Raw genomic sequence first — 27009 nt, 5'->3', positions numbered from 1 at the left:
AAAGCAAACCATATCAAGTTTAGCGTACAGTGCCTTGGTTTTTCAAATGTTGTCAAGTCACAACCACAAACTTTGTTGTATTTTATTACGTTTTGATGCGATATACCAACAGTGTTAATAGGTGGATTATTAAGAAGTGGAAGGAAAAGGATGCATGGTAGTCGCTAGTTTTTGTTTTCATACAAAAAGAATCTGACAAGAATCTGACAAATGCGCTGTACATTTGTATTGAACCCCTCCTACTTTGATCCCCCTTATATAATCCAGTAAAATTAATTGGCTTCGGAGGTTTCTTAAATAATAAAAAAGTATATCACTGTGTAGATGAATCTCGGTATAAATTCGGCTGTTCTGTGAAGGCCTCTGAGGTTTGTTAGAGAATATTAATGAACAAAGAGCATCATGGAAGCCACAGCAGCATGTCACAGCAGACATGTTAGGGAGAAAGCTGTGGAGAAGATCAAGCAGGGTTAGGTTTTAAAACAATATCCCAAAATGGGATGGAGCAACTGCAACCTTACCAAGACAAGGCCTCTGCATAAAAAGACAGACCAGGCAAGAAGAGTGTTATTCAGAGACGCAGCCAAGTGCCCCATGGTACCTCTGGAGGAGCTTCACAGAAGTTGGCAGAATTTGTAGACAGAACAACTATTAGTTGTGACATCAACCAACCTGGTCTTTATGGAAGAGCAGCAAGAAGAAAGCCATTGTTGAAGGAAAAGCCCAAGAAGTCTTGTTTGTAGCGGACAACAAGCCATGACATACAAATACATGGAAGAATGTGCTCTCAAACGAGACCTAATATTGACTTTTGGCCTTCCTACAACTCATTGCGTGCTGACAAACATCAACCTGTACATACACGAATGTTAAATGTAGGGGTGGCAGCATCATGTTGTGGGAATGCTTTCCTTCACATGGGAACACCGAAACATGAAGACATAGCTACAGTGGAATGGGGGTGATCAATACTAATGTGTCTAAATGACCCAGCCAAAGTAAGGACCTAAACCTAGTTGAGAATCTGTGGGAAGACTTGAAAGCTGATGTCCACAGATGATCTCAATCCAGTCTAGTTTTAATTATTTGGCAAACAATGAACAGAAATGACTTTTTTTAGTTAATTCTAGATATGCAAGAGCTCTTAGAGACATACGCCAAAAGACTTGCAGATATAACTGTAGTTCTACAAAAGAAGTTCTACAAAATATCGACTAATGTAGAATAAATACAAATGCAAACCAGATTTTTTGAGGTTTTTAATGTTGGAAAATTATGTGACTTTTTTTGCCTTTCATAATCATTCCCTGTTGATTCATCCCATAGTAAGTCTATCCCAAAAAAGACATTGGCATTTGTGGCTGGAATGTGAAAAAATGTTGTAGATTTTTGAGTACTTTTGCAAGTCACTGTATATGTGTACTTGCCTCACCATAGTCTTAATAGAGTACTATAAAATGTAATATAGAAATACTTTGTTGTGGGCGTTTTTGAGTCTGGAAGCACACATTTATGCTTCATATCAACTATAGTGGTAGTGTATTCACTCGGAGCTTACTGTAACAAAGGAACATCAAACAGGAGTGTGATTTGACCAAAATGCATCTGACCTGCTGACACAGGGTGAAGTCATACCTGAGCATTTGACAAATAAAACATTCACTGCACAGTGAAAGTGCTGCTTTCTCTCATCTATGGTCTATCCTTCATTTGTTCACTTAGTGACTACAGTTTTTGCTCTTCTGGATCTGTTATGATGTTGCCGTTTTTCTGTATTAGTCAATATTGTTGTATATGAGGGCTCTGTTCTTCTAGCCTAAAAATGGTGTAGATGTGGAAGTAACGCTTTAAAGTGAAACTGTGTTATTGACTGGTTACCATGGTTTTCGTGTAGTCCAAACTCCATGAAGAAGTGTTTTTTTCCGTTTTTGTGTCCATGCCAACTTAACCGCTTTCTGTGTTAAAATGCGGATTTTTATAATTATTTTTGTTCAGTTGCGCGTTATTTTGTAATATTAGAACTAAGTGAATAATAAAAAGGCATTCCTCTTCTTTATTTTTTTTGTGTGAATTGATATGTTTGATCTGTGTTGGCTTGTCTTACAGTGGTACAGTTAAGCTCGCGGACTCTTTTATCTGCCGCTCCCTCGCGAGCTCTCGAGTAGGAGGGCTCGCGCAGAGCTCGCCCTGTGATGGGACTACAAACCCGTTAGTACCCTCCGCTTCGCTTCCTCCTCTTCCATCATGGCTCCCTCGTTAGACAGAGAAGGATATTGGGGGCGGCCGACCTCAACGCTGGATTGGTGCGAGGAGAATTATGTCGTCTCTTCTTACATCGCGGAGTTCTGTGAGTAAAACGTTTCTGTCGCTTTTTCCCCGAAATGCAGGTTCGTTTTTAACGAGACTGTTCGGGGGTAAGAGTCACACTGTACCAGTACATTCACCCTTAACGTAAACATTGTGACGGGGCATGTACGGCTCCACTGCTGGAACAATTATTCAGTGTTTTAAATACCGCGTTATTTGGGCTCTGTTTAAATGCTAAGTGTTAGCCTGCATGCCACCTGACCTGCCATTAGAACAGAAAACAAGGACAACAGAAACATATTAGGGATGTTGTAAACCTGCTTTCTGTCGAGTAGTTTTACCAAACATCGGTTCTTACAATGCAGCGACTGCTGGTTGATGTTATCACAAGCACAAATGTAAAATACTTGCATTAATCTTTGTTACAGCAGCTTTGTTTGTATTTTAAGCAGAGGTGGTTTTAGGCAGCTATAGTCGTGAGAAAAACACAACCATGTGCCCACTTCCTTTCCCTTCATACCCTTTCGTTTTATTTATTTATTTATTTTTTTAAGTTTTATTTGTTTAATGTCTAATTGGAGCTTATTCTAGCACATTGCTACCATTAGTCATTATCTATAAATTGATTAAAGTTCTCTTTATAGACATTTGTTTCAAAAGCAGAAAGATTGGGACACTTGATCTATTTCTCTGGTTGCAGTTTCTGGGAGTGTAGTCGGTGAACTAATGCTAATAACCACTTTCTTGGTCATGGCATTATGTATGATTTAAAGTCATCCTGTATACATAGAGTTTTGGTAAAAAGAAAGTGAATTCCAAGGAATTCTAAGGTTTCATGTGTTTAATACATATTTTTTAAGGGTATTTAGTGTTTTGGAAATGTTTCCATTTGGGTTTCATCTTTATATAATAATGACATGGTAACATCTGTAGTGTGGCTTTGCATGGAGGATGTACTTTCTTTTTACCATAAGTATATGTTCTTTCTATTTATAGAAAAATCAGTTCATAAAGTGTCTAAAAACCATTACAACTTTTGACTATTGTGTAATTTCTGACCAAATGCTATGAGCGGGACTTTAATAAATTATTTGTAATTCATTTGTTACAGAAAATTATTAATTACATTTAAAATATTGTGCATTTAATCACAATGGCCGGAGTGGTATGAGCCAAAGAAACTGGAAGTGGTTCGACCATTTACGGGCACTGACTGGCAAGCAATGGGAGGGAGAGTTGATTCGGTTCAGCCACTGTGTTACTGGATTCCATGATGCTAGTTCCATAGTGCACTGTCGCCTCTCTTCTTTAAGGGCACCCATTCATTGAAAGTTGTATCTGGTCACTCCAGAGTTGGATGTAGTTTGTTGCACAGGAAGCTAAACATTTGCTCAGACATCCTGAAGTTCTGCAGCCACTGCACACCTCTGGTAAACACCCAGACAGACGGTCAGTAGTAATACATTTGCAACAGGATAGCCATCTGAAACACACACAATATATATATATATATATATATTACAATATCTAATATCTTCAATCTTTAAATCCTTGTATGCTGGGCTTATTGTGTATATGACCACTATCGCAAGCTAGCATTAGGCACCATTAGCTTACGTTCACATGTGGTCAAGCTCGGACCCTTCGGTTTTATACTGCTCTTTTCCCACATGCTCTGCAGCCTTTTCTTCTTGTTTTGTCAAACAATAAAAACTGGTTCCTCGAGCACCATTATCTTGATTGTAAACAATGTTTCTGTCGGACCATTTAAGCAGCTGCGTTGTCAGCAGGACCTTGCAACGAAATGGCAAAAGCTGCACTTTTACTCACAAAACCACACATTTCAGCCGTGTTTAGGCAAATAAGACTGAGCTAACATCACAACTCATTTTGTTACATCATTGTAGTAGGCTTTTATTCAAATACCGCCCAGTGATATTGTCAATGCATGTAACGAGCATGAGAATAAAGAAAATGGAAATTATTAGTTGAAATGTACATAATCTGTAAATCTATCCAGCTAAACAGGTTTAGCTACAGTTTGTTTAAAGAGACCTCTATCTAAGTGGGTCAGAGGTTAGACAGCTTTTTTAGTGACGATGAAACAACATTTCTCTGACAGCTTTCTAAACTTCTACACCACCACCAACACAGCTGCTGGATGCCAACAGTTAAAACTTTTGTTTGGATAAGTAACACACGCTGGCCCAACAAAGGTATCTGTTTAGGGCTGCAGGAGACTTGTTTGGCATTTAAACTGCCCTTATTCGGGTTTCAGTGGCTGGAATGTGGCTTTGTTCATGGAGCAAAGACACGCAGCCGTAAAGTTTAATCCACAGTTGGTGTGTCATTTGGATTATCGCTGTGGCGGTGGAGCAGGCCAATGTGAGCGACATCACAGGGTACATTTCATTTAGATATAGGCACTTGTTATTGAATTGTTTAAACAACACACCCACACTGACATGCTGCAGTCTGTTAGTTTGGATTTATTATCTGTTACCTGAGGGCAGTCCCTTTGAAATGGCACATACAAGGACATGTGGAAATGCCTGGACTTTTATGACAGCTGCAGATGATGGACAGTACCATTAAGTTCCTATAGAGCTTTACAGATGTTCAAATTATGTATCATCCCATTTAACCTGATTGGTTCCATGGTGGGTTCCCCTCATTGCACCACTTTGCCATTTCTTACATTCGTAGGTTGGGTCAGAAAGTTGGGAATGAAACGAAGCCATGTTCTGCAGGTCTCTTTTATTGACCATGCATGTTTTGCACCTACTTTAATACATTTTAATTTGAAGTCATTTTTCTTGTTCTATTCATAGTCTAATGTAAGGAAATGTGTTTATTTTAGTCCAATAAGTAATGTCTTCCAGCTGGAGTTATTTTGGTTTAATCACCGGTCTTATTCTGTCTCAATTTATAAACGTCAGCTGACCCAAACGACCTTTACAACTAAAATAAATAGAAACATGATGTAAATTTAAAGTTTTTAATACAAACTATGGAGAATTGATTTATACAGTGCTGTGAAGCAATTATTGCCTCTTAATTGCACCTTTATGGCAACGTTTAGTTGACTCTGAACTCTTTTGCAAAGCAGTCAAAAACCTTCCTGTTTAAACAGGCCTTGTGTTGAATGTTTCTTTTTATTGTGTGTTATTTTATCTTTTTATCAGAACTTAATTTTATAGTTATTTTATTGGTTTTCCATATAGCACTTTGTGATGGTTTTGTCTGTGACAGGCTCCTAACAAATAAAGTTTACTTACTTTACTAAATGTTTATTATGGTTTTTATTTAAATGTTTTAGATTTTTAAACTAAGGTAACCTAAAAAAATCTAAATGCACTTTTCAAATGATAATTTCATTGATAAAAATAATTGTCACTCACAGTAAATCATGAATTAATTGTGATTTATCATATTTTTTGAAAGCTACGTTCGGTTTTACTAGCCCCTCCCAGGCCAGAGTATTGCTGGACCAATATATAATTCCATGATCTAAAGAAATTTAAAAACAGAGGAAAAACAAAGTCTCTGACATCTCAGTCTGGAAAGTGTTTGCTAAGTGTTTTCTAAGACTTTAGAAGTTTAGTGAAGCAAAGTGAGAGCCAGTGGAGCACCTTCCCAGGAGTAGCCAGCCTACCAAAGTTCCTCTGAGAGAGCATCAATGACTCATCCAGGACATCATAGAAAGAACCAACATCTAAAGCAGTGCTTCTCAGAGCCCCCCTTCCTTGCTCTGACAGAGATATTGTTAATACAACACTGGTTTCTTTAGAAAATAACAGTCACCTTGTTCCTTGTACTTCTGCACAGAAATTAGATTTCAGTATTTAGCAGCTTATGCTTGAATTGTTTCAGTAGGCTGAATTCTACAACATGCCCTTTTGCCATTATCCCTCTAGAAATTATTTTCTCTCTCTGATCTGCCTAAAAAATAATGAGACTGAAATCCCTCCCAGGTCATGTTGCAAACCTGTGCTTTTCAAACGTGTTTAATTCGGGATGCTGCATCGGCCTGTTGATCTCATTGTGAAGATAAGATGTGGACATTTGTGCAGCGAATGCCTGTTTTGGTATTTGAAGAGTCCAGAACAGTTCATGCAATGTTCTTATATCTTTTAATTTATTTAAATTCCATAAAAACCTTTGTAATAGGCACGTATTTATGTAAAAGCGGCACATAATGCAATTCATTTTGTTCATCTACAAAACATGTTGACAGCCTGTTTGGCATTAAATCCCAGGGCCCTCCCTACCCTGTGTTTTTCAGGGCTCCCCTTAGGGGGTCTTGCTCCCCAGGTTGGGAATCACTGATCTAAAGCACCCCAAGCTTTACTTCCTCAGTTTAAATCAGAGTTCATGATTCTACAATAAGAAAGAGACTGGGCAAAAATAGCACCCACGGTAGAGTTTTAAGTTTAAAAACCACCGCTGACCAGAAATAACACCAAGGCTTGTCTCGCATTATCCAAAAACACCTCAATAATAATTCTCAAAACTTTTAGAGAATATATTATTTAGGCTGAGATGAAAGTGGAACCTTTTGAAAGGTTTGTGTGCTTATTACAGGTGGTTTAAAACTAACACAGCATTTCAGAAAAAGAAAATCACATTTACAGTCAAACATGGTGGTGGCAGTGTGATGGTCTGCTGCTTCAGGACCTGGACAACTTGTCATGGTTGATGAAACATTAACTTTCTTACCTCTCTAGCAGAAACCCCTTATGGAGAATGTCCTGCCATCCGTTTTTAACCTTGAGCTCATGCACACATGGGTTATGCAGCAGGACAGTGATCTGAAGCACACCATCAAGTCCACCTCTGAATGGCTAGAACAACAACAAAACACAAAATAAATATTTTGGAATGGCCTAGTCAAAGTCTGGAATAAATCCCAATGAAGTGGTGTGGTGCTGAGAACTTGATTAACGATGTTAAACATTCAAGTGTGACAACAGAAGCAAAAAAGGAAGTCTGGAATGGAGAAAACAACTTTTTCTCAGCACTGTATATGTGACATTTGATCATTTTTATGATTTGTCTTATCTCCATAATTCATAAAAAAAACATGTATGCTATGCTGACAGTATCTAAGTACATGGGAATGAACTGGTGGGTTTAATGGCTACAAAATAGAGGTAGTAAGGGGTTAAATGGTAGCGTGTCAGTGGTAAATTGGGGTATAATATGTTGAAGAATCAAATGAATCTGGAACCTTCTACCACTGTTAGAGTTGAATGCAATTTGGTTAGATTGCCCATGGTTCTGATGATGCTAAAGCAGCACGTCAAGCAGGAATAAACACACAGACATGAACAGCAGTCCATTCAAACCGAACTCTTCAACAAGAAGTAGAACATTTCTCTAGAGATAAGCTAAGGGACAGAAATCAATTGAACGTTTCCAGATGGAGCGCCACACCAGCCACATGTGCTGTGGAATCAAACACACCCATTGTCCCACTTAGGCCTGTACTGTGAGGCAAGTTCAACATATGACGATGTGTTATCTGACTGTAGTAATCCTAATAAAAGCAACCCTTCTAAGTTAACCCAGGAGGGTGACTGCTTTGCCAACTCAGCAACTATTTGTGTTCCCACTAAGAGGGCAGTGTTGGCAGCAGAGGCCCATTTACAAGCATGAAGAGGCGTAGGGGTGCAAAATTCTTGCAGAAATCAACATATTCTGCAATAAAATGTAGGAAATTTAAAATGCAGACAAATAATCCAGCAGCTGTTGCTTTGTGTTAATGTATTTGTGCACATGACTTGATTGATTCAGTGCTTCGAGTTTCAGGTGGTGTTACAGAGCCATAAAAAACATTATCTGCTTAGTCTTCGAAAACCAGCCAGTACAAGGTTATATTACCTTGATTAGCCTGCTGTAGATAAGCAGTTTGTTCTGCCTGATCCTTCCCTTGGGTTTCAGTCCGGTCTAATCTTCTGTGATTGGTGGCCTTTCGATGACGTCATCTGGTTGCGTCTGTTTTTATCTGCAGATTTTCACTGCAGCATCATGAGCCATACGTTTATACTGAGCTGCTTGATATTTCATATTTAGACAGGCCACCGTTTATTGAACATGCGTTGGCATTCCCATCATGGATCGAGTTGCAAAGACAGACTCTAAAGCAACATTTTGGCCTCATTAAAGTTTAACATTTTGACAAAACAGAGCATGGATAAGGTGAGACCTACAATCTACACGCACCAAAGTTCTAATACTACTCTTAACCTGAACAACTGCTTCTTAGTTTTCTATCATATTTTACATTGATTTCAACTTGGAAAAGTTGGAAAGTTAAAATAACGGATAGAAAAATGCAAAGATTTGGACAGTTTTAGTTAACTTAGGAATCAACAGGTCAGACCTCAAAGGAAACAGGAACTCGATGTCGACCAGGAAAAGCCTACATGTGGTGGAAACCTAATTAGTAACCTTGGAAACAGGATTAGTAACTAGTTATTAGGAACCTTGGAAACAGGATTAGTAACTAGTAATTAGTAACCTTGGAAACAGGATTAGTAACTAGTTATTAGTAACCATGGAAACAGGATTAGTAACTAGTAATTAGTAACCTTGGAAACAGGATTAGTAACTAGTTATTAGTTACCTTGGAAACAGGATTAGTAACTAGTTATTAGTTACCTTGGAAACAGGATTTGTAACTAGTTATTAGTAACCTTGGAAACAGGATTAGTAACTAGTAATTAGTAACCTTGGAAACAGGATTTGTAACTAGTTATTAGTAACCTTGGAAACAGGATTTGTAACTAGTTATTAGGAATCTTGGAAACAGGATTAGTAACTAGTTATTAGTTACCTTGGAAACAGGATTAGTAACTAGTTATTAGTTACCTTGGAAACAGGATTAGTAACTAGTAATTAGTAACCTTGGAAACAGGATTAGTAACTAGTTATTAGTAACCATGGAAACAGGATTAGTAACTAGTAATTAGTAACCTTGGAAACAGGATTAGTAACTAGTTATTAGTTACCTTGGAAACAGGATTAGTAACTAGTTATTAGTTACCTTGGAAACAGGATTTGTAACTAGTTATTAGTAACCTTGGAAACAGGATTAGTAACTAGTAATTAGTAACCTTGGAAACAGGATTTGTAACTAGTTATTAGTAACCTTGGAAACAGGATTTGTAACTAGTTATTAGGAATCTTGGAAACAGGATTTGTAACTAGTTATTAGTTACCTTGGAAACAGGATTAGTAACTAGTTATTAGTTACCTTGGAAACAGGATTTGTAACTAGTTATTAGTAACCTTGGAAACAGGATTAGTAACTAGTAATTAGTAACCTTGGAAACAGGATTAGTAACTAGTTATTAGTTACCTTGGAAACAGGATTAGTAACTAGTTATTAGTTACCTTGGAAACAGGATTAGTAACTAGTTATTAGTTACCTTGGAAACAGGATTAGTAACTAGTAATTAGTAACCTTGGAAACAGGATTTGTAACTAGTTATTAGTAACCTTGGAAACAGGATTTGTAACTAGTTATTAGGAATCTTGGAAACAGGATTAGTAACTAGTTATTAGTTACCTTGGAAACAGGATTTGTAACTAGTTATTAGTAACCTTGGAAACAGGATTAGTAACTAGTAATTAGTAACCTTGGAAACAGGATTAGTAACTAGTTATTAGTTACCTTGGAAACAGGATTAGTAACTAGTAATTAGTAACCTTGGAAACAGGATTAGTAACTAGTAATTAGTAACCTTGGAAACAGGATTTGTAACTAGTTATTAGTAACCTTGGAAACAGGATTTGTAACTAGTTATTAGTTACCTTGGAAACAGGATTAGTAACTAGTTATTAGTTACCTTGGAAACAGGATTTGTAACTAGTTATTAGTAACCTTGGAAACAGGATTAGTAACTAGTAATTAGTAACCTTGGAAACAGGATTAGTAACTAGTTATTAGTTACCTTGGAAACAGGATTAGTAACTAGTTATTAGTTACCTTGGAAACAGGATTAGTAACTAGTGATTAGTTACCTTGGAAACAGGATTAGTAACTAGTAATTAGTAACCTTGGAAACAGGATTAGTAACTAGTAATTAGTAACCTTGGAAACAGGATTTGTAACTAGTTATTAGTAACCTTGGAAACAGGATTTGTAACTAGTTATTAGGAATCTTGGAAACCTCGTCTTCCAATCAGAAGGTTGTGGGTTCAATTCCAGCTTCTTCCTGCCATATGTCGATGTGCCCTAAGGCACTTAACCTCAAGTTGCCTACTGATCTGTGTATCGGTGTATGATGTGTGAGTGTTAGTGAGTGCGATTGGGTGAATGTGTCTTTAGTGTAAAGTGCTTTGAGTATGACTGGAAAGACGCTAGATAAGTTCAGTCCATTTACCATTCCTGTTTTGTACTGTGGGCCCTTTGAACCAGCAGGAACACGTTGAACAAAGCTGGAGCCATGTTCAGGGGCAGATAATAAATCACAGTTCATGGGAAAGCTAAATAAATTAATAGTAGTAGCTTGACAGTAGAAGTAGTTGCAGATGCTCATATTGATTTAAAGTCAGTACCGCTGACTTTTCTCCTGTTTTTCGTTTTGAACAGGGAACACTGTCAGCAACCTGATCATGATTCTTCCTCCCATATATGGAGCCGTCCAAACATTTCGCGATGGCCTGGAGTTTCGCTATATCTGCTCATTTCTCGGACTTTCAGGTGAGGGCGAACGCCACACAGCACTCGTAGCCGATACATCTTTTATTTATTCTGCTTATTTAACAGAATGTTAAAACTTCTCTTCATAACTTTCTGTCTGTATGTCTGTCTGTCTGTGTGTGACCCAGCTGTAGGTGTTGGTTCCTGGTGCTTCCACATGACGTTGTTATATGAGATGCAGGTGAGATGCACAGCTGTGGCAGAAAATAGAAATTCCTCTGGCATCCAGATGCAAGAATTTTGTTCTTAATAAACTGAAAAGCTTCTTTAAATAGAGTAATCATACATTAATGTATTAATGTATGATTTCTTTCTGGTGTTTTGCAGCTGCTGGATGAGTTGCCAATGATTTACAGTACATGTGTCTTTGTCTACTGTCTGTAAGTGGTTCAGAGTTCTTTTACTTTGCTTTTGGCTGTTAAAGCATGTAAGATCCTTCATCGATGTGAATAAATACAGATGTGACCAAATGTTGGCACTCCTGGTAAACATGAGCAACACTTAAAATAAATGCATTTTTATTGCAGATGTTTAGAAAATCCAACCTTTATTTTTAGAACATTTGTTTAGTTGGAAAAATCTCACATTAAGAAATTGTTTTGTAACATAATCACAGGTGGCACAGCTGTTGGCACCCTTACTGTCAATACGAGCCATTTATGCAACAGTACAGCAGTCTTCAATTCAGTTCAGTTCATTTACATAGCGCCAGTTCACAACACATACAGTCTCAACTTTACACACTACTCAGAAAGCCAGTTCAATTGAATCATCAAATTTAGTTTATTATTAATTGGATAAAAAGTTTTTCTATCTAAGGAAACCCAGCAGACTCGCAGCATTCACTCTTCCTGGATGAGCATGTAGAGACAGTGGACAGTCACTGGTATTGACTTGGCAGCAATCCCTCATACTGAGCATGCATGTAGCGACAGTGGAGAGGAAAAACTCTCCTTTAACAGGAAGAAACCTCCAGCAGCACCAGAACCAGGCTCAGTGTGAGTGGTCAACGGTAATTTGAGAAGACAGAGCAGACGTGCACAAAATACAGAGGCACTGATTCAGGAGTACTTTCTATGTGACAGAAAAGTAAACATTAAAGGCAGCAGTAGCTTCAGTGGCTTCATCTAGGAGAGAAAAACAGCAAAGCAGAGGAACTGAGCCAGTTTTCAAGTCTAGAGTATGAAAGAGAGCACATAGAGTTAGTCACAGTAGAAGCTCAGCCAGTAGCTATGTCTAGGAGAGACGGGGTTAAACACTGAGAGACGGATTATCTATAGGAGAACAAAATTAAGGTGTTGGCAGCAGCAGCTCAGCCGATGCCCCTCTCCAGGAAGGTGCCTTAGGTAAACACAAAGCCAGGCCAGATTTTCTTCTCCATTAACACACAATGTTTCACAAGCTTGTAGCAAACAGAGAAAGGGATCATTGAACATTCCTCTTTGCACAAGCTCTTTGAATCGTCCTGCCCTGTGTCCGTTCTCATGCTCTCTTCTCTTTAGCTCCCTCCACAGCTTTTCTGTAGGATTTAGGTCTGGGAACAGAGAAGGTTGATTTTGTATGTGGTTAATAATTTCTGTGTTGTTTTGGCCGAATGTTTTGGAGCATTATTCTACTGACAGACCCAACAACTAGTTTTTAGTTTAGTGGCAGACTTCAGACCAGATTTTTTATGATAGCACGCAAGGAAAACAGACTGTCATGGATTACTGATTAGACGTTCCTTGAAACTTTAACATGAAAAGGAAACACGTTCTGTAACATCTATTGTAAAAGGATTGTTAGGATTACCAATAATTACACCACCACACCACCAATGATTTTGTCATCAAAAAAACACTTTGTGTTTCTTCTGATTGGATAAATTCGCTCTAATTAAAGTTTGGATTTCTCTAATTGTTTCAGTGTAAGACAATGCTACTGCAATAAAAAACGTTTATTAAGGCTTTTTACACATCTTTGTTTGGGCAGCCAACACACCTGTGAAGTGTGACTTGCTGTAGGCTGTAAAATGAGCTGTTGAATCCCATTGCTAGTGAATCCCTCACAACTCCAAGGAACTGTAATAGTGCCCCTTTTCCAAGCATCCAACCATGTGTGGACTCATGTGCTACTTTCATTTAGGCTCATCCTGCCATCTTTTATTGTTCCTTTTATTGTTTGTTCAGATATGAGTGCTTCAAGCAAGAGAACAGCATCAGTTTATTTCCTATTGTACTGTTGATAATCTTCAGTGTCTCGGTCACATTGGTGAGTACCTGCATTTACTTTGAAGTTGTTTACTGTTAACATAGTAAAGAAAAAAAGTCATATCCTCTTGAAGAAGAGTTATTCTTTCTGGATCTTGTTCAGGTGTACTTACAGTGGAAGGAGCCAGTGTTTCACCAGGTAAGGGTGTGCTCTATGTTATGTTTATCCGTCTCATTCAGTTAATTGTTTGCTAACAGGGCTCAGTGTGCTACAGGTCACCTTTAACGTGTGTAAACACAGGGCCTGCCCACAGCATGCACGCCCAGATTGGGAGATAATTAAATAAATCAAATTCATCAAAAAAGATTTCTAAAGCAATAAAAAGTTACACTTAAATAAAATGTTATATTAAATAAACCACACTTAATGAAAATACACCAGAAATTAAAACCATTTGTCATAAATTAAAAAAGCATAAATACCAGCCTTCAACTCTCCATAAACATAGTTCAGTAAAATCCTCCATACGCCATGCAGCTTTCTCTTTTCACTGATTCCACTGAGGTGGATAAGAACACTACATGAAGTGAGATATAGTACTAGTGCACTTAGAGAGTTGGGGATTTCTTTCATCATGTTATTACAATAACAGTTTATGCCATCCTAATAAAGATTGATGCAGTGGTCTAGAACGTAATGTTACTGAAGTGACTTTAAATACTTCTTCCTAATACTACAAATACACGACTTACTGCTATAAATACACTGGAGATCTGAAACTTCCTTCTTCTTCATTAGAACCAAGAGCTGTGAATAGAATGGAGTGAAGAAGTGCGTTTTCATTGTGTGCAACAATATCTCAAGGCTTCTTTAGAAAAACCTGTCATATGCCAATTATTCTGGCTTATGTTGTTTTTGATGCTCTGTGGGGTTCATATCTGTTGGATTTGATACATCTGGCATTGAGAGTGCTTTACTCCAGTACCAATGTTATCTCCCAACTAGAACCGATTTTGACAAAATTTCCCAATTTCACCAAATAAACTGTAAAATCTTAGAAGAACTCGTACAGCAACTAAGCTCTTCTTCCTGCTGTCTCGATCTTTTACCCACAGCTTTCCTTAAGAAAGCTTTGCCTGTAATAACATCTGATTTAACACAAATAATAAACACGTCCCTTTTGTCTGGTGTGGAAGAACCACAGTGCTGGTATTATTGGACCTTAGTGCAGCATCACTCCATTTTATTAGAGCGCCTGGAAAACTGGGTCCGCCTTTCTGGTACAGCACTCAACTGGTTTAAATCCTACTTGAAGGACATGGACTTTTTTGTGTCAGTAGGTAACTTTACATCAGAGAGCACAAAAATCACATGTGGCGTTCCCCAAAGATCCATCTTAGGGCCCCTCCTATTCAATATCTACATGCTCCCCCTAACTCAGATTTTAATAAACAACAACGTAAGTTATCATAACTATGCAGATGACACACAGCTATACATTACGATGTCACCAGGTGACTATGAACCCATTCAACTGCTGGCTAAATGCTTAGAAGAAATCAATGCATGGATGGGTCAAAATTTTCTTCAGCTGAATCAAAACAAAACTGAAGTAATAATCTTTGGACCAAAGGAAGAGCGTTTAAAAGTTAGCACACAGCTTCAGTTAATACAGCTAGAAACCATCAGTCAGGCTCGAAACCTGGGTGTAGTGATGGACTCAGACCTGAACCTTCAGAGGCACATAAAAACAGTAACAAGGTCGGCCTTCTATCACCTAAAGAACATCTCCAGGATTAAAGGACTAATGTCTCAGCAGGACCTTGAAAAACTAATTCATGTGTTCATCTTTAGAAGAATTGATTACTACAACGGTGTCTTCACAGGTCTGCCTAAAAAGTCGATCAGACAGCTGCAGTTGATCCAGAACGCTGCTGCCCGCGTCCTCACTAGAACTAAGAAAGTGGAGCTCATCACCCCGGTTCTAAAGTCCCTACACTGGTTCCCTGCAGCTCAGAGAATAGACTTTAAAATACTTCTGTTAGTTAATAAATCACTGAATGGCTTAGCACCAAAATACATTACAGACTTGTTGTCAGTGTATCAACAACCCAGACCTTTCAGGTCATTTCGCTCAAATCTACTCTGCATACCCAGAACCAAACATGGAGAAGCAGCTTTTAGTTCTTATGCTCCACTAATCTGGAATAAACTCCCAGAAAACTGTAAAAACGCCGAAACCCTAAGTTGCTTTAAATCAAGATTAAAAACTTATTTGTTTAGAGTGGCCTTTGACTGTGCCATCTAGGCATGATTAGTTGCGTTTTCAGTCCAATTTTCCTTTCATTTTCTTATCCATCATCCATCCATTCTATTCTCTTCATTTTATTTAACTTTTTTAAATTACCTCTGTTTGATTTTATCATTTGATTTATTTTTCTGTGTCTGTATCTGTGTTTATTTGCTTTGTAATTGTATGTACAGCGCTTTGAGTGTCTTGTTGCTGAAAAGCGCTATATAAATAAACTTACCTGACCTGAACTGACCTGACCTGACCTTACCTTACCTTACCTGACCTGACCTGACCTTACCTTACCTGACCTGACCTGATCTGACCTGACCTTACCTGACCTGACCTGACCTGACCTGACCTGACCTGACCTGACCTGACCTGACCTTACCTGACCTGACCTGACCTGACCTGACCTGACCTGACCTGACCTGACCTGACCTGACCTGACCTGACCTGACCTGATCTGACCTGACCTGACCTGACCTGACCTGACCTGACCTGACCTGACCTGACCTGACCTGACCTGACCTGACCTGACCTGACCTTACCTTACCTTACCTTACCTTACCTTACCTTATGAATCAGGAGCCTGTACTATGAGCCCTAATGACATTATGGGCCAGCCTCAAGGGATGGAAGTGAACTGAGCTTGAATCAACATGCTCAGCTGCAGACAATAAACATATTTGTATAACCCATGTCTCTCCCCATTGGGGTTTAACATGTTATGTGTGTTGCATTAATGGCTGCACATAATCAGGAGAGCATGCAATACTTGATATTGCTTGTTAATGTGGAGATGAAATGACTTGTGATAAATGAACAGATAGTAAACAGTGTTAATGTTCTGTTTTGGATTTATTGCAGATAGACTCCAGATAGTGAGTAGTTTATATGAAATTCCTTATTTTCATCCAAGAAACATTTTATATTGAAAAGCTGCCTCTAGCTACAACTGCTGTTCAGGCAATGAATCAACTTAGTTGCATGGCAATAATAATAATAACTGTAATAACTTTCTTATTAATTAACTATAAAGCTTATACCTAAACCCAATCTGAGCAGCTTGGTGTATGCAGTTCAGTGCAGCTAGGAATGCCCACACCTCTATTTTAGAGACACTAAACAGCCTCTCCATTGACGCATGGCTCAACACAGGAGAGCAGCTCCTCTGAACAATACTCAGCTCTGCTCCTACACCTCAAGAATAAGGGACACTGTATTGAGGACCAACATTTTCATATTTCAGACATAGACTATAAATAGTTTGAGAAAGGAGTGAAGGAAGTCATTTACATGAAATGAGAGAAAAAAAACACAACTCTAAACAGAGGAGGAGGCCTCAGATTTCAGCTGTCAAAAACATACAGGTCAGCATTAAACCTGATACCCAGTCAGTTTCAAACCAACTCAAACCTCCTTGCATGTGACCAAAACACCCCTCAGTGATCCAGTGATCCAACAACTGCACAAACGATGTCCTATTGTTAGGGGAGTCTAATCTGCATGTGAGTTTGGATCTCTGCAACATATTGTACAAATTGCTTGGTTTGTCTGCTTGCCAGGCCAGGTGATGCACAGGATGAAAAGCTATTAATAATTCCCTAAAGTATTTTTTGACCTCTCAGTTGACTCCTTCACGTTCTGCAGAGTATCTACTCTGTAAGCAGAAATGAAACTGCTGACAGTTTCACTTTCCCTGTTACTTGTGTTTCTGTAAAACCTCATTTTCAGTAAACCAAGTGAAAAGACCCAAACTGTCACGTTAAAAAAAGACTGTTTCCTCTCCGGCAAAAAGCCTTAAAAGTCAAACTCCTCTCGGTGGACTTGAAGTAACTTTATTCATTTAGATCTAAATATGTATCCTCTTGTCAGGTCATGTATGGTGTCCTGGTAGCTTGCTTGGTGATGCGTTCTGTCTTCATTGTTACATGGTAAGTAACATTATTCATGTCAAAGGAATATATTGTGTAAAGTGGCATCCTAATAAAGGGTGTTCTGTCTGTACCTCTGTTTAAAGGGTGTACCCATGGCTTAGGGCGCTGTGTTACACCTCTTTAGGGATCTTCATGTTAGGTTTCCTGCTGTGGAACATCGACAACATCTTCTGTGACTCGTTAAGGTGAGGGTGGACAAAAACCTTTTTGAAATATCATATTTGATCCAATATAAACAGCAAAGTCTCTGAGCTAGATATGTTATTGTTTTGTGTGGAAATGTTTAGATCAATAAAAGAGACAAATAAAAGATAGCTGTGCTCTCATATTTAATCCAAATGATAACGATGTAAACTATGGATGTAAAAGCAAGGTAATCATTTTTATTTTTCTAATGCAAAAGTATGTAATAAGTGTGGGCATTTAAAAAAAAAAAGCATAGGTAAAACAGATTAAAATCCTCTGGAAATGTTTGTTGCGGAATTTAGGAAATAAAATCTTTTACGTCTAAATGCACTTTCTCCTTTACTAAATCAGAACCAGTAGACAAATGCTGCCCCCTGGTGTTGGAGTAGTGACACAGTTCCATGCCTGGTGGCATATCTTCACAGGTCTTGGTTCCTACCTGCACATACTCCTCAGGTAATATCCTTTGTCTGTGTCAAGAAATTACATAAAGTGCTTGGTTATGATGACACCAGTTATCTTACCCTAAAATGAAATGTCCACATCCCCCCAGCATGCAGATCAGATCCACCTACCTCAAGTACAGACCAAAGGTTAAGGTATGTCAGTATTGTTACTTTTATTGGGTATCCTTTTCAAAGATTAATACAGATTTGTAGTTTGAAACTGTTGAACCATGACCTGTGACCTGTTGCTGGATCTTCCCTTTGTTCAGTTTCTGTGTGGAGTCTGGCCCACGTTGCACATTGAACCACTGAAGACGAGCTAAAACTAGAAGATGGGGACCAGCTTAAGGTTATGACTGCCAAATCAGGCACTGTTGGCAGAGAGACCTGCCAGTGTTGCCTTGCTACTGCTGGGAACTAGGCCCACAGTCAAATGGCTGGGGAACCCCACGGCACCAACTTAGGGACCATTTGGTTCTGAGCTGTGGAAAATAACTAAGTACATTATACCACTGAATTAATTTCAAGAAACTGAGAATTTTTTTAATTGATCATAATTTATTAGACTAATGTGTTAAGTTATTTTTAAGTGGGTAGTTTATTTTTATTTTTTTCAAACAACCATTTTCAGTGCAATGCATAAATGATGTTTTTCACTTTAGTGGCAATTATACAAGTAGTTATAGATCTTAAATTGATTACTGAAAATGACAGAATAGTTGTAATTAATTCAAAATTCAGTCTTTTTTATGACCAATCAGATAAATAATCAAATCAAAGAGCCAGAATATATTCATGTACCCATTCAAATATGATAACACTATTATTTAGGCTTAGTTTCTTAAGAAGCTAAAGCAGTTTATTATATAGTTTATAGTTGAAAATAAAAAGTGAAATATACCTTAACTGGAAGTGAAAATGTTTTAATGTAATGAGGAAAATCTTTCCTTATTTGCTTAGCTGAAGGTTCAATCTTTACTTGAAGTTTTCACAAAATGTCTTGCCATTACTGGAATTCTGATGCTTTTTCAAGTCCTAATTAACTTTATTGCCAAAGTTGCACTTGTATGTTTGTGTTATCATCCAACGTGTGACATGTATTAATGGTTTACCTTGCTACTGAGAAGCAGTGTTTTAATGAAGGTTTATAACATTGAACTGTAGTGTTCTTACACAGGTTTTTTATTTTTCCAAAGCACACAGAACATCTGAAGCTCAAGTTTCAACCTTGTTCCTTAAAATATATTTAATTAGGAAGGAACTTAATTGGAATGACCTTGTAACTGGATGGTGTGTTCAGCCATAATTACCACCAGGCATCAGCTGCTTCCAACGTTTTTAAAAGTCAAGGTTTCAAGACAGCAAGAATTTTCCTACTGATGCAGAAACAGTGCTGAAGTGGAGTCATTTTTCCCCTCGCCTATTGCTGCACACTGCCAATCAGCTGGCTGAATAAAGGCTCATATGCTTTATTCTTACTTGCAAGAAGGATAAATTGTAACTCTATGTATGAAAATGCAGTTACATACAGTTAAAACAACAGCATTGTTATAGCTATTCATTTGGGATGTCCGGATCCTGATTTTTGTCCCCAATCCCAAATTGGTACTGCCTTTTTTAATAACAGAGATCAGCAGATATGGAGTCCCAGTGTTATACTTCATTAATATTAATCAAACAAGCTCCATGTATATGCTTGATAACTGCAGTGATTAATGCACCATATTTCATCAGCATTACACCTAACTCACCAGTGATGCTCTAGATGCTGCTTTGCTTCTTGTCGGTTTTTTTGTTGACAGCCACAAATATTTTGTCCCAACCTTGCATTCTGCAGGTCTGCCTGACTATGCTGCTCTAATGTGGGTTAACTCAGCTAGGAAAGCTACTGTGATGTCCTGACAGCATCTAAATCATGCATAGCTTTGTCATTTGTTTCTATCATAGTGATTCTGTTTTGATATGTCTCATTGATAATTTGGCACGTAACATGTTTCCGAGTAGTTCCAGGAAAGGTTCTCCTTTTTTTTTATAACCTTAGCGCTTCGGTTTGAACGTTGTAAAAACAAAGAGTGGGTTTTGCAGCGCAGCTATCTCTCCTTTACTGACATGTGCATCAGGCAGGAAGCTGCTGCAGCCTCTCTCCCCCTGCTTGTGAACATTAATCTAAAGGGAAAACCCAGATCTGATGACCAAGCTACTTATTAACAGGCTGCTTATAATATGGTTTTGTAATTCCTGCAAACCAAAGTAGGCCAAGATTGCCCAAAACATGGCCGCATGTATTCCTTGGGCTGCAGCTGACATAACCACAGACAGCAAAGCAACAACAGGGATCAGGAGCTGAGTTTCTTCAAAAACTCCAGGTAGTCATTTTTAGTTTTGGGAAATGGTAAATGGCCTGGACTTTTATTGCGTTTAATCGAGTCCACATGGACCCCAACATGCTTTATACTACAATCAGTCATCCACCCACACATTCACACGCTGACAGTGGTGAGCTACATTGTAGCTACAGCTGCCCTGGAAGTGACGCTGCCATACAATCAGCGCCGCCGGACCCTCTGACCACCATCAGCAGGCAAGGCAGGTGAAGTGTCTTACCCAACGACTGAGACGGACAGAGCGGGGGTTTGAACTGGCAACCCACCAGTTACAAGACAAACCACTGCTACTTGAGCCGCCATCGTCCCGCTTTTTGATTCTCTGATCAGGAAAAAGTAACTTCTGGGATTGGATGAGGTCATCCCATGAATATGTTTTTAATTATTTTAGCTGCAAAGAAGTTAATTCTCCATTAGCAATTAAATCAAGTTATGCATTTTAGTTTTATATATATATATATATATATAAATACAGTGGAAGCAAAGTGAGCTAAAAGTGTTGAGAATTGAGCTAGTAAAAGATGGGTGACTCAAATGAAAATGCAATTATTAAAATTGACTGAGCAGTCACCTTTATCAGAAAACTGAGCAGAATTCTCTAAATGTTCATTATATTTTAATCATCATTGACTCTGCTGCATTTTATTTCAACCACGTCATTATTAATTTGATTTGTTTAGTTGTCGTATAGCCCATCCAGATGAAACTGCAGAGTACCTCTTTGAGTAGTTTATTATACAACCACTGGATGGCGTCAGTTTCCAGGTCGTTGAGGAGCATGTGGTCCAGAACCTACCTAATGTAGAGCTACTGGATCTTTGCCTCAGCTTTCAGATCTTTGGGTTTAATGAAGGGCTTTTTGTGTTTTGTTACTGTGAAGCAGTGGAGACGTATTAGCATCCAAAGCTGCAGAAGCTTGAAGTAACTAGGAGATGTGTTTGTATTTGTGCGGACGTGCTGTGTGTGGGTTATATTCTGAGGCAGTGTACTGCTCATTACTTTTCAGGCGTATAAGCCCAGTGTTACTAACATTCATATAAGCACAGTATATGAAACAGAAGTATTAGCCTCCTCCAGATGTCTTTGTGAATCTTTGTGTTATCTTGAAGTCACTGCTAGTAGAACTGAGTGCTTCACAGAGAGGGTGCCTTATTATCACTGCAGTGTAATCCAAGTTGCCTTGATATTTGTGATAAACCTTTAATTTTATCAGTTATATTGTAACCCTCCTGATTATTGGCCACTGATCCATCTGGATGACCAACATTCACAGCTTTTAATGCAACGTTGGTGTCTGATTCTTTTCGCCTTCCATTCATGTCATGTGTGGAACAACCTACAGATTGTTCTATGTACATTGCCTGTATAAAGATAACATCATGTAACACTTCTGTGTTTGTGGCCAGAGAACCAAACTCTGCCAAACTTGTATGCTGATGATGTCCTGTATTGTCAAATAAAGGAAATTGTGTCAGACTCTCATAAAATCCTGTGACTCCAGATTGTTGGGCACCTTAAAGGAGATAATGTCATTTTGTTAACCTAACATTGAGTGCTGGCAATGATTTTACTGTGGGCAGCAATAAAAGGAAATATCTGCACAAACGTTGCAACTGAAGGGATCGGAGACAGCCTAATAAAATGTAAAACATTACAGCACCTCGCTATCACTGGGAAGAGGGTGGAAAATTTTACATGGTTTTCAAAATCTTTTACAAATAGATAAATTAACCCATGCTTTTGTATTCAGCCACCTCAGTACTTTGTAGAATGTTCATTGCCATTCTAACATATATATGCTGTGATCTAAACCATTCCACTGTAGTTGTGGTTGGATTTTGTGGCTGGAAGTCGGCGCTACAGAGCAGTCTGCTAAAACCAGCCGCCACAGAGACAGTTTCCTCTCCCAGGCTGTTTCTCTGATGAACACTGAGTTCCAGAACAACACCATGCATACTTGGACTGATCTCACATTATATTGTAAAGTCAATGGTGTATATATGTACATTTAAAAAGATATTTTCTATTTCCATTATTATATATATATATATTAAAAAAACAATCTTCACCGAGAGTAAAGTGTACCAGAGTCAAATTCCTTGTTTGTCTGTAGAAAGTTGCCCATAAAGCTGATTCTGCTTTTAAGGCTGTTGTCCTGCTGAAAGGTAAACTTCAGCTCCAAGGTCCAGCTTGCAGGTTTTCTTCCAGGATTAGCTCCATCTGCCTTCTTATCAATTCTTACCATCTTCCCTCTCCCTGCTAGAGAGGGGAGAGCACCCCCACAGCATGATGCTGCCACTACCATATTTAATTGTGGCTATGCTGTGTTCGGGGTGTTATGGAGTGTGTGTGGAATGTGAGTTTTATACCACACATGCAGTTTTCATTGTTAGCCTAACATTTTAATGTGTGCCCTGAACGGTTTATAGCAAACTTTAAACAGGACTCATTTTCTCTCTATAGCTCTTTTTGTGACACTCTTGTTGCATGACTAGAAGTTGTCCTGTGAGCAAAATCTTCAACCTGAGCTGTCAGAATAAATTTCACACAGGTGGACTCTATTTACTAATCCAGTAACTTCTGGAGGCAATAGGGTTGTACTGGATTTTATTTAGGGGTATCAGAGTAAAGGGAACTGAATACAAATGCATGCCACACCTTACAGAACATAATTTGTGAAAAATGTTGGAAAACATATATCCTTTTCCTTCTGAAGTATTTTCTGCTTTGTTTTGGTAAATCACAGAAATCCCACCTAAATAAAAGTTGGTGTTTGGGACAATACTATGAATACTTTTTCAACGTGCTGTACATGTGTAAACGCTTCCCGGGACGCGATTTGAAAACATCGCTGGTCCTTAAGCTGGTGCCTTGGGGAAAACCGTAAAACGGCTGACGTAGCATTGCTGTAATCATGTATCAGAACAAACAGAGGACTTGTTCCTGAATCCAACAAATTATTTGTTTCGGATACAGCTCAACATGTCACTCCCACACATTCCAAACTTCAGTTTGTTGATATATTGCTTTAGTCATTAAGTCCTTTTATTGTTCCACTGCCCCGAGCTTCTCAGATTAAAGGTGTGTTGCACTTTTGGCACATTGAACTTGTAGGGAGTAGAAGTCCACATCCCAGTCCAGATGAGCCAAAGATTATGACATCCGGGTCCTAAGTGGGAAATCTGGGGTTATTTCAAGGGTAGATTAAGGTTATAGCTCATAGCTGTTAAAAGGTTGTTAAGGCAAGACTTTAAGAAATTAATGAAAGTGAGTAGAAATTTAAAATATCACCTCCACAACTTCATGCATGAATGTGTACACCTAGTAAAGCCTTCTGGTAATATTCACCAAACAAGTCATGTCAACACAAGTGGTGGTAAACAATAATCTACTTGAATTAAAATAGATGGAGTGTGCCTTAGTTTATACAACTTGGAGCTCCGTCAGGTTTCCAGTTGATGACACCTTTTCTAAGTTAAACAAGAACAATTAGCAACAAACACATGGTGGCAGGCATGTAACAGGAAACACCCACACACTGATAGGGCGTTGTTTGGGTTTTGAGCTTCAAATATCACAAAAGATAGTAGGCTGTATTCAGATCAAAACCGTACGGGGTGTTGTGCTTAAAGATATAGGTTCAGAGATCTGTCTCATCTCATTGATTTTAGCGCTAAATGGCAACAAAAAAAAACTTTTGTTGAAAGAAACGGAGGAAACGGAAACAAAAGTTGGAATCAAAATAATTTAACATATAAAGGGTTGGGCAGAATGATTGATGTAACTTTTTATTACTGCGGTGTACCTATGACCCTCACCACCTGGGTTTCAAACAATTATCTGGTAATAACAAACCTAAAGATAGAATCCTTTCCACTTGTAGAAGAGGAAAGGATTCTATCATTCAGTTCTTACTCTGAAGCTGACATTTCTCTGGCAGTTTGTGGCATATTTTTGTAAAACCTACAACCTAGAAATACTACAGTTTTAATTTTTGGGCCAGTAAAAAATATGTGAATTTAACTTTTACACTTACATATTGGTTTTTAAAATATAAAAATACAGTGGCACAGCTTGAGCATCACATAATTCTCTTTTTCTGCCATTTAAAGCTGTCCCTCAAACGAGGTTTACAACATCCAGAAAGTAGAGTAGAGGCAGCCCGGTTCTCCTGGCAATGTTACAAGCACTTTAAGAAGAACAAGTTCAGACAGAGTAATTACAACAAGCAGACGCTTTAACACATTCCTCCAGGACTGCTAGCCGTAAGCTGTGTTGTGTAAAAGTTGTCATTGTGTTATTTTCTCTGTTGCATTTTAAAAGACAAGAACATCCTTCCACTGTCACGTCAGTTTTTACTGGATCCATTCAAGGAGGGATGCCCAAACAGAGCTCCTCATAATTAACAAAAAAATAAATAAATTCTTAATTAATTAATCATTAAAGTGTCCAGTATTTTTTTCATTAAAATCTTGTAAGTGTTATCATTCTAATGATGATAAATCTCATTGGAAGAAATTGTGAGAAATGATCTTGCCCTGATGTCATTCATTCAATGGGAAGGCAAAGAATTCATCCCTCAGACTGAGTTTAGATTAATAATTAGATTGATTATGATACTGAATATTTATGTTATAATATAGCTTATCGGTGCTAAAACATTTAAAAAAAACTGTTAGAGAACATTGTTAAGAAACATTAGAGGAACCTTTTGTCATCATTCAGCTATTGCAAAAAAACATGCGTGCTAATAGTTGTCACTCACTCACTCCAGTTTTGGCCTGCAGGGGCATGGGGAAGATTTTATGACTCAGTGTCAGGATGTGTGGCATAATGCAAGCTTTTTTTTTTCCCATGGTGACTATTTCTCTTGACTAAGAAGTGCCAGCCCCCTCAACCATACATATGTTCAGGAATAAAGACTTTGGCAGACATGCAGGTGGGCGTCTCAGACGCTGTATTAGATTAATCTGGGTGAGACCTGTTGAATGACTCATGTTGGGAATCCCTACCTTTCAGCTGGATGAAAGCACTTTAGCTCAGGTTCCTGCAGTTGACATGTTTCCAAGATGCTCTATGTTATTTAAGCACTCAGATAGTGATAGTTAATCTGGATCAATTGTTTTTAAATAATGTTTAGGGTTTACTGTTTTGTTCATTATTTAGTGGAATTTTGAGTTATTTTTATTGTTTAAACGTCCAGTGTTGCTGCATTATGAGTTTCTGTCCACTGCATCACTTAAAGGTCTGCATGCGTCAGACCTTTATAAACTCAGAGTTGATTCATGGCCTGAGGTTTTGTGTTTATGACTTTTGAAGTTGTGGGTCTATTCTCTGGAAAGAACTTGTTACGCAGTAATTGTGATTTACAGAAATCCTCCAGCTCTGGGGAGGGGCATAAGTTCCCCAAACTCTGGTGCCTCCAAATTAGTTCTCACTGGTCCTCTTATGTACCCGTGTTTATTTTTTCTTTCATCCACAAAGACACTATTGCCCATCTGATGGTACTCTTCAGTCAATCTGTCTTCCAGAAATCCTTTCTTTTAAATGTTCCTTTTAAACAAAAGGGTTGGGCAGTGTGATTGATGCAACTTTTATTACTGCAGTGTACCTATGACCCTCACCACCTGGGTTTCAAACAATCATCAGGTAATAACAAACCTAAAGATAGAATCCTTTCTACTTCTGGAAGAGGGAAGGATTCTATCATTCAGTTTTTACTCTGAACCTGAAGTTTTGTATGTCAACAAACAAGAATCAAACTGGGATGACACCGGCTTCTTTTAAATGTTTCTTTTTGCAATAATCAGCTTGCTTCTGTCATCGTTTTTAAGGCTGACTTGACCCACATGCAGAGGACACTCAGACAGAGAAGCTAGATTTAAAGTTTTATTTCTCAGTTTCAGGAACGAGGCGAGCAGAGTGGTCAGAAGTCAGGCTGTAAGGAAAGACAGAGATGAGCTCAGGAAACAGATCAGATAAATCAAGTCAAGATATATGCTCACTATTCAGGAGGCGATCGATCCGCCAGGGGGGTAGAGACGGGTACAAGTCTGGGGCGTGAGCCTGTGCAGAACCGGCTGGAACGCTCCGATGTTCCAGGTAAGCAAGGTGGGTAGACAGGTGCAGCAGAATCCAATCTTGACGGGAGGTGAGTCCCAGATGGAGAAACCCAGCTCGGCGGCTCAGCTTGAACAGCCTAAGATGAAGGGAAGAAACAGACAATTAATCAAGGCTCAAAACAAGGGGATCTTCCAAGATTCTGGAAAGGCTGGCCAGGTTAACACTACCACAGTAGGCAAAACACTCAGGCGTAGAAGAGCCAGCGACCCACCCTCATATAGTCCTCCAGCTGATGAGGCAACGAGGTACACCTGTCAAACCTCCGGCCTGCAGCTCCAGCGCCTCTTAGGGGTGAGAGAAAGTTAGTAGCAGGCAAGTTGAAAAACAGACTGTGACAGCTTCAAATAGTCTTTACCCCGTGAGATTGGAATATAGTTCAGAAGACTGACCTGAGACTGTGTTTGAAGACATTTAGAAGCAGCTAATGGTGAAG

The 27009-nt window shown here is 38.6% G+C and overlaps 1 protein-coding gene and 1 long non-coding RNA gene across 2 annotated transcripts; one reads left to right on the top strand and one right to left on the bottom strand.

Moving 5' to 3' along the window:
* The first annotated feature begins 1917 nt into the window (after positions 1-1917).
* Positions 1918-21940, top strand: acer3 (alkaline ceramidase 3). Its single transcript, XM_047379626.1, has 11 exons — positions 1918-2347; positions 10907-11017; positions 11146-11198; positions 11345-11397; positions 13186-13267; positions 13370-13405; positions 17376-17434; positions 17521-17622; positions 17975-18079; positions 18177-18222; positions 18339-21940. Exons 1-11 carry the CDS (start codon positions 2245-2247, stop codon positions 18390-18392), a joined length of 804 nt encoding a protein of 267 aa, XP_047235582.1. The 5' UTR covers positions 1918-2244; the 3' UTR covers positions 18393-21940.
* A 4389-nt stretch (positions 21941-26329) lies between these two features.
* On the bottom strand, positions 26330-26752 carry LOC124875945. Its single transcript, XR_007040170.1, has 2 exons — positions 26459-26752; positions 26330-26391 (listed from the first exon to the last, which is right to left on the bottom strand). It is a non-coding gene; the product is annotated as an uncharacterized LOC124875945 (long non-coding RNA).
* Positions 26753-27009: the final 257 nt, after the last annotated feature.

Source organism: Girardinichthys multiradiatus, chromosome 11 (genome assembly GCF_021462225.1).
Source record: "Girardinichthys multiradiatus isolate DD_20200921_A chromosome 11, DD_fGirMul_XY1, whole genome shotgun sequence".
Classification (NCBI taxonomy): Eukaryota; Metazoa; Chordata; class Actinopteri; order Cyprinodontiformes; family Goodeidae; genus Girardinichthys; species Girardinichthys multiradiatus.
Note: the sequence above shows the minus strand (reverse complement) of the source record. Positions and strands in the feature narration are given on the sequence as shown.